The sequence below is a fragment of the Gigantopelta aegis genome, chromosome 2 (assembly GCF_016097555.1).
Source record: "Gigantopelta aegis isolate Gae_Host chromosome 2, Gae_host_genome, whole genome shotgun sequence".
NCBI lineage: Eukaryota > Metazoa > Mollusca > Gastropoda > Neomphalida > Peltospiridae > Gigantopelta > Gigantopelta aegis.
Genome location: NC_054700.1, coordinates 18,161,521 through 18,175,427, shown reverse-complemented (window position 1 = coordinate 18,175,427; position 13,907 = coordinate 18,161,521). Strand labels below are relative to the sequence as shown.

The following is a 13,907-nucleotide window of genomic DNA, read 5'->3' as shown; positions in this document are numbered from 1 at the left end:
AATATTTTATTGGTCAGAAACATCTTACAATGCAGCAAACTCGGAAATGTCCCTTTAACAAAGTTGGAAGATGAGATCTACATTTTATATATTAGGCATTTTTTGTTTTTAGTGGTGTAATGGATATGGGGTCAACTTCTGCATTTAAATTTGTATTGTTTTTATGTTCAGTTTCATTTATTTCTCATATTAAAATGTGGCTGATAGATGTATTTATAGATGTTCATCCGAGTTCTTAATAATTAAATTTCTATTATAATTATTTCATGTTAATTAAGGCATCCCATATCAACACAGTTTGTTCATTTTTACATGCACCTAAAATGACACCATCAGGGAACATTGTATCTGATATCATTATTTAATATTAAATTTGGTTCTGTATATTATTGAGAATTATTGCTAAAGAACCAAAAATGTATTTAAAACTAAATATTAACTTGTTTGTGTTATTATCAATGAGTATGTTTGAAATTTAATTATAAGGGTTGTTTGTAATTTCTCTTAGTTTATCAGGGTGTCTGAATGGCTTTGCTGATTCAAAATTTGCATGTTTGCATGAAACTAAATTAATAATAATTTATAATAAATATACTAAATATATTTATTATATGTACAACAGTGATTTGGGTCTCCCATCCCTGACACTGCTATGTTTGTGATCTGGGACAATAAAAATTTAAAAAAAACAAAAAACATTTTTATAATAATTTTAAAAAATATTTATTTAAGGGAACAAAGCAATTTTAAACTACAATTTAAATTATTGTAGATGATACATGAGACTACAAAATTCTTATTTATAACTTTCTGTTTTATTACTACTGTATGTGTGTAACATTAATAATTCTAAATAAATGCAAGGTAACTAAGCCCACTTTAACAGCTGAAATATCTTTCGGCATCTTTAGAAGATCATTTTATAGAATTTGTTTGGTATCAAAATAAAATAAACATCAAATAATACATAAATAAATACTTGTTTATTCCTGTAGACATCATGTTTTGTACATTTCATTCCAGTTAAAATGAAAAAACCCTGATCCATTTGAGAAAAAATAAATCACAGTTATCAATGTTAAATTTTGTTTTACTTTCAGGCTATGAAGAGTGAAATGCAAGACAAACTCGATCAGTGTGGTCTCTCAAAGGCGGCCCACATGTTTCTGGAAAATGACATATATCTGTGCAAAACACATATCAACGCCTGGAATGTAAGCAAACACCTGACCACCGCACCGACAGAATCGTTTGGCCAGTATGCTCCCTTTGTTCGTTCTGTCCAGATACAAGGTAACCAAATCACATCTCTGCCGAAGGAGCTCTTCACACTCCTGAGCAATTTGCTGGACCTAGACGCATCTGGGAATGCACTTACGGAACTCCCCGAAGAAATCGGCAATTGTCGGCTCATGGGCTTCCTCTCCGTCGAGCAGAACAAACTGACAGCGTTGCCGGATACTCTGGCCAACTGTAAGGGGCTGGTCCGTCTGAACATCAGCAGCAACATTTTCCCTGAAATGCCGGCGTGCGTGACCAAGCTGAAGAAGCTGGTGCGGCTGTATGCCCAGAACATGCAGCTGATGTCTTTGCCCGAGGACATAGGGAATCTTGAGGAGCTGACCCACCTGGAGATCGGTGGGAATTGCATCTCGCGTCTGCCGCCGAGTTTCACCAAGCTGCAGAGTCTGACGATGCTGGGGATGAACGGTGTGGCCTGGTGTCCACTCAAGTCGAACATCCTACTGTCGAAGGAACACTTTGAGGACATTCTCAAGGCATACCATCTGATGGCGTGGTTGGAAAGGCATGATCAGGTAAAGCTTGCCAAAATATGACAAAAAGACTTCAGTCAAGATTTATATTAAAAAAAAATTAAAACATTCCCCTGACCTCTCACCATATATACATTTTCCCCCACCTCCTCTCCCTTTGCCCCCACTCCCAAAATGGACTTGTCCAAATGTCCCAATGACGTGGTTGGAAAGGCATGGCCAGGTAAGGATTGCCATCAAATGGGAAAAAAGATTTATTAAGATTTATGTAAAAAAGAAAATCAAACATTCACCTGATCTCTCATCATATTTGCATCCCTCCCCCCCTCCAAAAAACCCCCCAAAACAAACCCCACCAACATTGACTAGTCCTAATGTCCCAACAGCCAACCATTAGTTAAAATCATTCATTGTGTCACAGAGAAATCAGTTCAGATTTATGTAATTTTGTTTCATAGATTAGGGACTTTATGATGGTATTGTTTTTAGCTGCTGGACACAAATTATTACCATCAATTTAAAGGATAATTTTCAGTTTCTATATTTATTGCAAAAGTTACTGGTTTACATTTGCTATAGGCAGGCTCAAAATTGCTGCACGTGATCATGTTGCCTATAGCAAAACATTTCAAAATTGCAGTAAGTAAAAATATTCTTACCTTCGAACCCTGAAAACAGTTTTTAAAAAATCAGTTGAAGCAAAGAATCATTACTATGAAATTTTAAAATATTTGATCATCTAATCAAATTTTGAATTATGAATCGTAATTCAATCGTCAATGAAAAATCAAGCCTAAATTCTTAAATAATTGTAATTTTTCCTTCTCTGGACAGGACAAAGCGGCAATATTTAAGTTTTTTGATGAAGATGCCAACGGAACACTGGACCCTCGAGAGATTGGCAAGCTGAATGCAACAATCTTTTACACGTTTCCTCGCTTCGGCTACATGGGAGCTGACCCACCAGGTTAGAGCTGTCTTCAGTTTTCTGACAACTTTATAAACTCTGTCCTTTATTATTCTAATGTTATTTTCCTCAGGTGATGACATTCCACATGTCTTGATATTTAATTATTCCAAGATTTATAATTATCCTGATGTTAATTAGTATTGTACAGATGACAGTATTGCTCATTTGTTGAATATACATTAATTATTCTTATGTTGAGTAACAAGCATTCTACAGATGACAATATTCCTCATTTGTTAATTTACAATTATTCTGATGTTAATTAGTAATAATTTCTACAGATGACACTTTCCTCATATGATGATTTATAATTATTCTGATATTAATGAATCTACAGATAACAACATTCCTATAATTATTCTGATATTAATTAATATTCTACAGATAACAACATTCCTATAATTATTCTGATATTAATTAATCTACGAATAACAACATTCCTATAATTATTCTGATATTAATTAATCTATGGATAACAACATTCCTATAATTATTCTGATATTAATTAATCTACAGATAACAACATTCCTATAATTATTCTGATATTAATTAATATTCTACAGATAACAACATTTCTATAATTATTCTGATATTAATTAATCTACAGATAACATTCCTATAATTATTCTGATATTAATTAATCTACAGATAACATTCCTATAATTATTCTGATGTTAATTAATCTACAGATAACAACATTCCTATAATTATTCTGATATTAATTAATATTCTACAGATAACAACATTCCTATAATTATTCTGATATTAATTAATCTACGGATAACAACATTCCTATAATTATTCTGATATTAATTAATCTACAGATAACATTCCTATAATTATTCTGATGTTAATTAATCTACAGATAACAACATTCCTATAATTATTCTGATGTTAATTAATCTGCAGATAACAACATTCCTATAATTATTCTGATATTAATTAATCTACAGATAACAACATTCCTATAATTATTCTGATTTTAATTAATCTACAGATAACAGCATTCCTATAATTATTCTGATATTGATTAATCTACAGATAACAACATTCCTATAATTATTCTGATGTTTATTAATATTCTACAGATTATAGCTTTTCTCATACATGTAGGTGGATTTGTAATTATTCTGTTGTATATACACACTGTGTGTCTGGGTACATATTGGATATACACACACTGGTATTCTAAACAAGAAAATGTACTTCATAAAAATTATGTAATGTTAGATGCCAAAAAGACTCGGTGAGTCTGAAACATCTTGCAATGGCTGTAAACTCAGGACAGTTCCTTTAATACTGGGGTGGGATGTAGCCCAGTGGTAAAGTGCTCTATCGATGTGCGGCCGGTTTGGGATCGATCCCCGTCAGTGGCCCCGACTGGTTCATTAAAGGCCATGGAATGTACTATCCTGTCTGTGGGATGGTACATATAAAAGATCCCTTGCTGCTAATCGAAAAGAGTAGCCCATTAAGTTGCAACAGTGGGTTTCCTCTCTCAATATCTGTGTGGTCCTTAACGATATGTCTGACACCATATAACTGTAAAATAAAATGTGTTGAGTGCGTCATTAAATAAAACCTTTCCTTCCTTCCCTTTAATACTCTACAGACGACAATAGATCTTATGGGTTGATTTATAATTTTCCTATAATTGTAATATTGTTTCCTCATAAGCTTATTTATATTATAACAATTATAATTATATTAACTATTTACAGATGAGATCCCCAGAATGATTTTTTTTTTTTTTTTTTTTTTTTTTTTTGAGGGGGTGTTCGAATTTGATTTATCTGTATATTTTCAAAGAAGTCTTTGATATTACACAAAAACAAGTTAAGTATATTTCATATGGTACAAACAGTTGTAAATAATAACAATTAAAAAAAATTGTATGCAGCATAAAATTGTACAGTTGTAATAATTCGAGGCCTCCAACCTCAACTTTGCTCTCGTTTCTGTGGACAATAAATAAAAAAAAAAACCCACCCTACTTACAGATGATGACACCCCTCATGGTTTCCCCGAGGAGATCCTCAGTCTGAAGAAACTTGAATATCTGAGTCTGCAGTACCAGGCCATCGTGTCTCTACCAGCCGACATCGAGAAGCTGAAATACCTCTCAGTGTTGAATCTGCGTCACAATCCAAATCTGCTGTCTGTCCCGGCTCAGGCGGGAAAACTGCCTCTAAAACGTAAGTCGTAAATAAATGTCACTTTTTTTCCCTTCTTGTTTTTTAATGCTGGGGTATTGTAAATCATTCATTCCATTCATTCAATCACCCAATTGGTGTTGTGTGCTGGGGTGTTTTAAACCATCCGTTTGTTCATTCATCCATTCATTTGTTCATTCATTTGTTCGTTCATTTGTTTGTTTGTTCGTTTGTTCATTAACTTGCTCATTTATTATTCCATTCCTCCATTTTTATTTTAGGACTTTCGGTTTTGGGGGTTTTCTTATTCCCTTTTTAAAATCTAAATAAAAAACCTTTTTAATTCTTCCAAAAAAGTGAGTTATAAAATAATACGAAGTTATGCCGAGAGAGACTTTAACTCCATATTGTTTAGTTTCATTTTATTTATTTTCATTTTTAATCAGTAAAAATTTAAAAAAAATTTCCAACAAAGTAAATGATAATGAAATCTTAATTAGTATTGGAAGAACTTTAATCTATTAAATTGTTTGGGTTTTTTTTAAATGAAGACAAATTAAAATTGTTGTTATGAAACTTGTTAACAATTAATACTGATTACTTTGAATCTTATGAATAACTTAATTGATTTAGAATCTGTTTTTTTCTAAAGGACTGGAGCTTGATGAATGTCCATTGCTGAAAACCCCACCAAAAGAAATTCAAGCCAAAGGCTTTGCCACAACATTTGCCTATTTACAGCGACTTCTGAGTGGCTCAGTGGAATGCCAACGTACTAAGCTAATGTTGGTTGGGCTTGGTGGTGCAGGAAAAACAAGGTTAGAAAGTACTTTACTGCTGTGGGAAAGTGCTTTTAAAAGATCCCTTGCTGCATTTATTACTTTTAGTCTACATTGTATGTGGTGGCAGCAGGTTTCCTTTCTGTCATTCTGTAAACCAGGTGTTGAAATAACCGGATGTTGAAATAAGCACGTGTTGAAATAACCAGATTTTGAAATAACCATGTGTTGAAATAACCAGAATTTGAAATAACCACATGTTGAAATAACCAGATGTTGAAATAACCAGATGTTGAAATAACCAGATGTTGAAATAACTAGATATTCAAATAAACCAGGTGTTGAAAACTGGATGTTGAAATAAACCAGGTGTTGAAATAACCGGATGTTCAAATAAATGAGGTGTTAAAATAACCAGGTGTTGAAATAACCAGGTGTTGAAATAACCGGATGTTGAAATAAACCAGGTTTTGAAATAACCGGATGTTGAAATAAACCAGGTGTTGAAATAAACCAGGTGTTGAAATAACCGGATGTTAAACACCAAATAGCAATGATGGTAGCTTAAAATATGCTGAGGTGTTCTTAAGCAAATAATCCATTCCAACTAAAAATGTACACTATTATTATTACTTAGAACTAGTATATTGAATATTTTTTATTAAATTTTGTAATTTTTCAGCCTTGTCAAAGCTCTTCTGAGTGGAAACCACAGAACTCAGCTGTCGCTTGGTGAAGACATTACTGATGGCAAGTTTAATTTTACTATTTGAAAGTCCAATATTTATGGTAAAATAATGTAGAATTAATTAGTGTCATTGGTTCAGACTGAGATAAAATAAAACAACAACAACAGCACATTTTAAGATACAATTGTTATTAGTGCCTAACATGGTTATTTAGATACATGGACAAGATAGACAAAGGCAACTGCTGGTAATATATTGAGGTTATTACCAGAGGGGTTTTCAGTATCGTCAATGTCATATATTAGGAATAAAAATTGTATTATGCGAGCCCCTGGTGAGTATAATACATTATTTTTATTCCTAATATATGATATTGACGATACAGAAACACACAAGGGTAATAATCTCTTTATCATATAATCTCAAGCTTAATACAATGTGTTTTTGTAAACAGTACATTCAACTTTAATTCCAGTCTGCCATTACTAGATATTTAAATGACGTAAAAATATGTGATATGGTGCCTTTTTCAATTGAAATGACGTCAAACTTGAATGACATAATTTTGGATATCCTTACATAAAAATAAACTAGTGCTTAACAGTTTTTGTTTTCTGAACACTAGACATCTTTTGGTGTAAAATTGCTATTGAAATGTTTTTGTTTGATGACGATTAATGCATACATCAATTATGGAGTGTCACCATAGTACGTTTGCTTAAAAGTTAAATGTCAATAAACAAAGTGCCATGACCTCGATTAATTTACATCTAATTTGCAAAGTGATCAAATTTTGAAAGTATGTAGTCTGAAAAAGATCACATACTTTGATTACACTGATGCTAGATATTATGATAAATTGGGGTATTAGGTGTCTGATATGTTGGTGGATAGTGGGGATGTGTACATTTAGATACAAACATTTCGTAAACAATTTGGCAATATATGGGGGAAGTGGGGATGTATTATAACAGGGTTTGACTGTGCTGAGACGGCACCAATTAACGATCGCCAGAAATAGGATAGTACAGTTGGTACTTGCAGATGCCGCTTAACACTTTTTCCCCGTGGCGAAAGCTGATGAAAAATAACAGGTGTGTGGCATGGATAGCCGTAAGAGACGAGCACCTCACATAAACATATTAGCTGCCAAATCAGAAGAAGAAATGAGATAAAAATTAAAGAAGAGGACGGAAGATAGGATGAAGCAAAACAACTGTCATTGAACATATTTTCCTTTATTTTTTTTCTATCACTTTGTTAATGTTTACTTTTTATTCGTTTACGCATATTTTCCAGGTATCGACATCTGTCCGTGGTCTGTGTTCACTGAAGATGGACAGGTTACATACAGTGTGTGGGATTTTGCTGGTCAATCAGTGTACTACAATACACATCAGGTACAAATCTACCATAATTACTTATTCTAATACAACTGTCATATAAGCCTTAAATGTATTCTGTCATGGGCAACCAGGATTTATCACGATGACAGAATACTGAGAACTCCTCCGATATGCTGTCACTTAGCCTTGTGTTTTGTGTTATCGTTAGTATATTGATTCCACGTCTTGCAGGGCCGGGACATACATGTAGCTCAGTGATACAGTGCTCGCTTGATGCGCGGTTGGTCTGGGATCGATCCCCGTTGGTGGGCCCATTGGGCTATTTCTCGTTCCTGCCAGTGCACCACGACTGGTATATCAAAGGCCGTGGTATGTGTTATTCTGTCTGTGGGATAGTGCATAATAAAAGATCCCTTGCTGCTAATCGAAAAGAGTAGCCCATCAAGTGGCGACAGCGGGTTTCCTCTCTCAATATCAGTGTGGTCCTTAACCATATGTCCGATGCCATATAACCGTAAATAAAATGTGTTGAGTGCATCGTTAAATAAAACATTTCTTTCCTTCCTTGTCTTGCATTATATTTAAACGTTATAAATAATAAATATTTTTTTTACTAACTTCAGATGAAAATTATGTTATTTATTATTATCTCGTGTCATTGTAATTTTTAACACTTCGTTAGCAGCAATGAACACCCACCCTCCCCGAGTAAGGTCCGGTCCCTGACAGATCACAGCAGTCAATTCAATTGTGTCATATTGCTTGCTATTCTAGTCTGTGTTCCCAAAATGGCACAAGCAAGTTCAGCAGAAATAATTGTATCACAATCTGAAGTACACCATTTTTGTTTAGAACATACTTTTTGGGGACAATAAAATTGATAAAGAAGACCAGACGGACAAGACTATTGATTTTGTAAACACAATTTTAAACAACATTAACTGTAACAGAAAATAATACATACCATTTCATAAATGAATATTATTTTATGTGTTTATAAAAACAGTAAGTGAAAATATGTTAGTAAAAGTGATAAACTTGTAGACCTACCCCATCAACGAGGTTCTGTAAAGTCCAATCATATGCATATTTTGCAACAAAAATTAACAGCAAACAGAAATATATTTATAGTGTATCCTGTATTACAATAAATCATGTTCAAGATACAAAGTTAATAAATTTGCCTTTACTTCACTCCTAAGTCAGTGACGTCATGCCTAAGGAAAGAAAAAAATATTACGTCATACTTTTACTTACAACAAGTGTATTCATGGAATATCGTAACTAAGAAGAATAGATAATTAGGTTTTTAAAATTTGTAGGATTTCTTTAATAAAAACACAATACCATTTCTTACAGATACTCCTAATAGGTGTAGTATTAGAACAGGGCTTCTAGAATTTTTATAACATCCACTAGTCATGTAGTGATTTCCCTAGAAATTAGGCAAGGCATGGTAGACAAAACACTTCTGGGGCATTTTCACCATTTTCGGGGCATATGTTTTTCATTAAAAATACAAAACAATTAAAATAAACATTAATGTAATTTATGTGCTTGCTTTAATAAATGAATGGCAAAAGATATAAAAGGCATATTTTATTAATTAATAATACCGTTTTGGATGTTTTATAAAGGCAATTTTAGAATTAATTACTGAAAAAGGCTTGTTTAATCTCAGGGCAGCATGGCGCTGATTGAGGCAAGATGGTGCTAGACTATTGAGGCATGGTGCTGCACCATGCTAAAATAAGCTAGGGAAAACACTATCATGTGATCAGTGATTTTTTTTATTTTATTAGCCACGATTAAAAATTCACTAGCCCTACTTTACTTAATACAATTTTACTAATAGTAATAATCGGATATGTTATTTAAAGAGGGAGATAGAGATTAAAAACATTAAGATTGAGGGGTGGGGTGGACAGGATATTAAAATTTACAAAATATACTTAAATGCAGTATTTGACAACTCTTTTTTTTCACTAGCCGTCGGGCATGGTAATAATAGTTATTTACTAGCCCAACATTGAATATCACTAGCCATGGGAGTGGGGCTACCATAATCTAGAAGCCCTGATTAGGATAGGGATAATAGCACTGTGTTTTGTTGTTAACTACAAGGATTTATCACAAAATATTTGGATTTGGGGATTTGGGGACTCGTCTCATCCCCAAATCCAAATTTTGTGATAAATCCTTATAGTTAACAACGAAACATAGTGATATATTATCCCCTAAATAGTAAAATGGAATTATTGTTTTTGGCATAAAATGTTTAAGTTTATTTTAACACATAACATACCAAAGCAGATCTGTCATAAAATAAATTACTTTGGCAAGATGGAACTGATGCTTTCAACAACACACTACAGTGTATGCTGTGCTCACAATAAACTGAGAATTACATGTACAGTGTAACCTCTCAAAACCGGACCCTCTGTAAAGCAGAATCTCTCCCCCCCCCCCCCCCAAACTGGACATTTTTCACGGTCCTTTTTTAAAAATCGGTACAGAATTTAACCTCTCTAAACGGGATACCTCTTAAAACAGGACATTTTACTTGGTCCTGAGGGTGTCCGGTTTAGAGGGTTTTCACTGTACATGTTTCATGTGTAGACACATGGTCAGGGCCATAACTAGGAATTTTTGGAATGAACGAGCATGGAAGACTCAAGACAGACACTAAGGGGTCCGGGGGCATGCCCCCCCCCCCCCCCCCCCCCCCCCCCAAGGAAATTTTTAAATCTAGAGGCTCTGAAATACCATTTACAGCAATTTCACGGAGGTTACATACTTAAAACATCAATATCAATAACCAGTAAGAAAAATGGGGGGCTGGATAACCGCTCCCCTTGTCCCCCCAATCCCCACCAGCTACAGCCCTGACGGTACCATTCATTGAATTTTTAGGTAGAGGCGGGAACTGGCTCAGTCATTAGAATGCTTGCCAAAAGTGATTAAGTTAAAGAATCCTTTCATTTTGTCTCTTGTATTGGCTGTTGTATTTTATGTTGGTTTTTATGTTTCAGTTTTTCCTGTCTGACAGAGCCGTGTACATGTTATAGTATTTTACTTCTGTCTGTTGTGTGTGATACTATAAATATTAAACAGTGATATTTATGTTTCAATTTTTCCTGTCTGACAGCGCTGTGTACATGTTATAGTATTTTACTTCTGTCTGTCGTGTGTGATACGATAAATATTAAACAGTGATATTTATGTTTCAGTTTTTCCTGTCTGACAGAGCCGTGTACATGTTACTGTGGAACATCCGACTAGGCTTCGAGCACGCTGGCCTCAACTTCTGGCTCAGCTCGATATCTGTACATGCTCCTAACGCTCCAATATTTGTTGTTGGCTCTCATGTGGATCAGGTATCACATACAAAATGTGTCTCTAGTCTAAAATAGTCTGTGCCAATCATTACTAATCCATACTTTACCATTTAAAGTGAGCTATAACTCTGGCTCCCCACCACTCTCCCAAGACTAGTTTAAGGAGAGTGAATTTAAACAAAAAATAGTACTACAAAAGGATTAAATATCAGTACTTAATATTGTAATATCTTAAATGGATCCTCATAATCTATGTTAAATGTTCTGAGTTTACAACCAATGTAAAATGTTTCCAACCAATAGAGCCTTTTCAAGGACGTAACATAGAAATTAAATACATTTTCTTATTTAAAATATCGGTGTCTGTATTTACAAGGTGTTTGTTGTTGTCCTAATGCTTGTAGTAGCCCAAACCGGATTTTACATCCCAATAATTTCTTACGTAATAAAAAATATATATCAAAAATTAAAGTAAAAACTGAGTGCTACAAACATTAGTATACAACCACAAACACATTCAATATACGAACACTGGTATTCTAAACAAGAAACAAATGTGTTTAGTATTAAATAGTAGTCACCAACAAAGCTCTGTTATTGCAAACATCTTACAATAGAAGGAAGGAAATGTTTTATTTAACGACGCACTCAACACATTTTATTTACGGTTATATGGCCTCAGACATATGGTTAAGGACCACACAGATATTGAGAGAGGAAACCCGCTGTCGCCACTTCATGGGCTACTCTTTTCGATTAGCAGCAAGGGATCTTTACCATATGTCTGACGCCATATAACTGTAAATAAAATTTGTTGAGTGTGTCATAAAATAAAACATGTCTTTCTTTCTTGCATATTCAAGTTGTTAGAGATAATGCATATTATTAAATGTTTCCCATCTTTTTGATATGTATGTCACTTGGATGAATATGAACAAGTATAAGTTTTGCTATGAAGTTTTTTTTTTAAATTAAATTATTTCCATTATAACAGGTTGCCAAGGTTGAGTTACCCACCAAGGAAATGCAGGAGCGATACCCACAGATAGCTGGATTCCATTTTGTGTCATCACATACAGGACAGGTACACTTTGAATCACAACCGTTTGCTTTTAGACCTCAGTTTTAATACACTTTTTTTTTCACCCTACCTTACTTTACAAAAAACCCCAACAAACCAACATACAGTTGAATCCCATTGGCACGAACCCTGTTGGTGCTTGAGAAAGTGTTCGACCCATCTGGTAGTTTGACCCAACCATTCGGTCAACCACATGTAAGTGGAAGTCAGGACTTAAATTTCTGGTTCAAGCGTTGCGGTGTATTTGACCCTTCCGAGTTCAACCCAACAAGATTCTGCTGTGATTGTACCCCAGTGGGTAATTTTCATATTGAAAACAGTATGCAATAAATATGTATATCTGAACACTATTTAAACCCCATCTCAAATTGAGCCAAACTTTCTTATCACACCATGCAACATCACTTGTACCACACCCCTATATATGGCTATTGCCTCACTCATGACTATCAGCTGTCAATCAAAACAGTGATGGGGGGGGGGGGGGGGGGGGGGGGGCTAACTGATTTAAAAAAAAAAATACTGTATGTTGTTTACTGTTGACAATTGCCCCTATTATTGGTTCAAAATGTAGAGTTAACTTTGTAGATAAACAAACATTATGGACAAAATTTTCAAAAAGTATTTATACTTTAGTTACTGTATGTATCACATGTAAATTCCAGAAAGGTTTTCCAGATATTCAATATAGTAAACTATCTGTGATCACCCATCTAAACTTGATTGCCAGTAGGTTTATTGGGCTAATTTATTTAGCTTTTTAATTGTTAGGGAGTGAAGGAACTCCAAGACCATCTGACAGAAGTGACCCTGAGACAGCAGTACATGGGAGAGAGAATACCAGGGGTCTGGCTCAGATTTGAAAATTCTATAGCAAGGTATGTACTAAATCCAAGTGCTTGACGGACATAAACACTGTGTGACTTATACAGTGAAACCCCTCTAAACCGGACACCCACGGGACCAAGGGAAAAAAGTCTGGTTTCAAAGGGTGTCTGGTTTAAAGAGGTTATGTTTTTGTACTGTTGTTTAGAAAGGGACCATGAAAAATGTCAATTTTTGAGGGAATTTCGGTTTACTGAGGGTCTGGTTTAGAGGGTTTCGATGTAGTAATAACTTGTATCATGTGATTGGTGGTATTTAGTTTTTGCATGTTTTTTGTGCTGTACAAATTGTAATGTGTGACTTATAGCAATGACTTGTAGCATGTGTCCCGTCCCAACCAGTGCTCCGCCACTCAAAGGCTGTGGTATGTGCTGGCTTGTCCTGCCTGGGAAAGTGCCTATAAAAGATCTTCTCCTGCTGCTAATGGAAAAATGTAGCAGATTTCCTCTAAGACTACGTTTTAGAATTGCCAAATGTTTTACATTTAATAACTGATGATTAATAAAAATACAGAACTTCACATACTTTGTTTTCGTTTCCTATTTATTGCACGAGTTTATTTTGCAGAAGAATATATGTTCTTTCGCAAAATAAATGAGTGCAATAAATAGGAAGCAAAATAAACATATGTGAAGTTCTGTATTTATTACATACCTTCTTTCATGTTTTACAAAAACGGTTTTTAATTTAATGTCATAACAACACTTTGTTAAATCTATGATCAAAACTCCTTTCATGGATTTGCTTAACATTAAGAATCATGCTCTGCAGCAGCCTTGTGTAATGTTTCAATACGATGTGACGTAATTTGTAAATCTTATATGACATCAGTAAATAAAAGGCGCTAACTGCAGTAAAAATAAAAAGGGAATTCCCCATTTAAAAGTTCCA

At 34.3% G+C, this 13,907-nt stretch overlaps 1 protein-coding gene across 1 annotated transcript in view; it reads left to right on the top strand.

The window, feature by feature from the left end:
• LOC121387519 overlaps window positions 1–13,907 on the top strand; it is a 66,750-nt gene that overhangs the window by 15,179 nt on the left and 37,664 nt on the right. Inside the window, exons 10-18 of the mRNA XM_041518669.1 lie at window positions 1,101–1,817; window positions 2,610–2,742; window positions 4,746–4,940; window positions 5,551–5,716; window positions 6,360–6,427; window positions 7,666–7,766; window positions 10,943–11,089; window positions 12,045–12,134; window positions 12,903–13,009. Coding sequence (XP_041374603.1) covers window positions 1,101–1,817; window positions 2,610–2,742; window positions 4,746–4,940; window positions 5,551–5,716; window positions 6,360–6,427; window positions 7,666–7,766; window positions 10,943–11,089; window positions 12,045–12,134; window positions 12,903–13,009 — 1,724 coding nt within the window. The remainder of the gene's footprint in view (window positions 1–1,100; window positions 1,818–2,609; window positions 2,743–4,745; window positions 4,941–5,550; window positions 5,717–6,359; window positions 6,428–7,665; window positions 7,767–10,942; window positions 11,090–12,044; window positions 12,135–12,902; window positions 13,010–13,907) is intronic.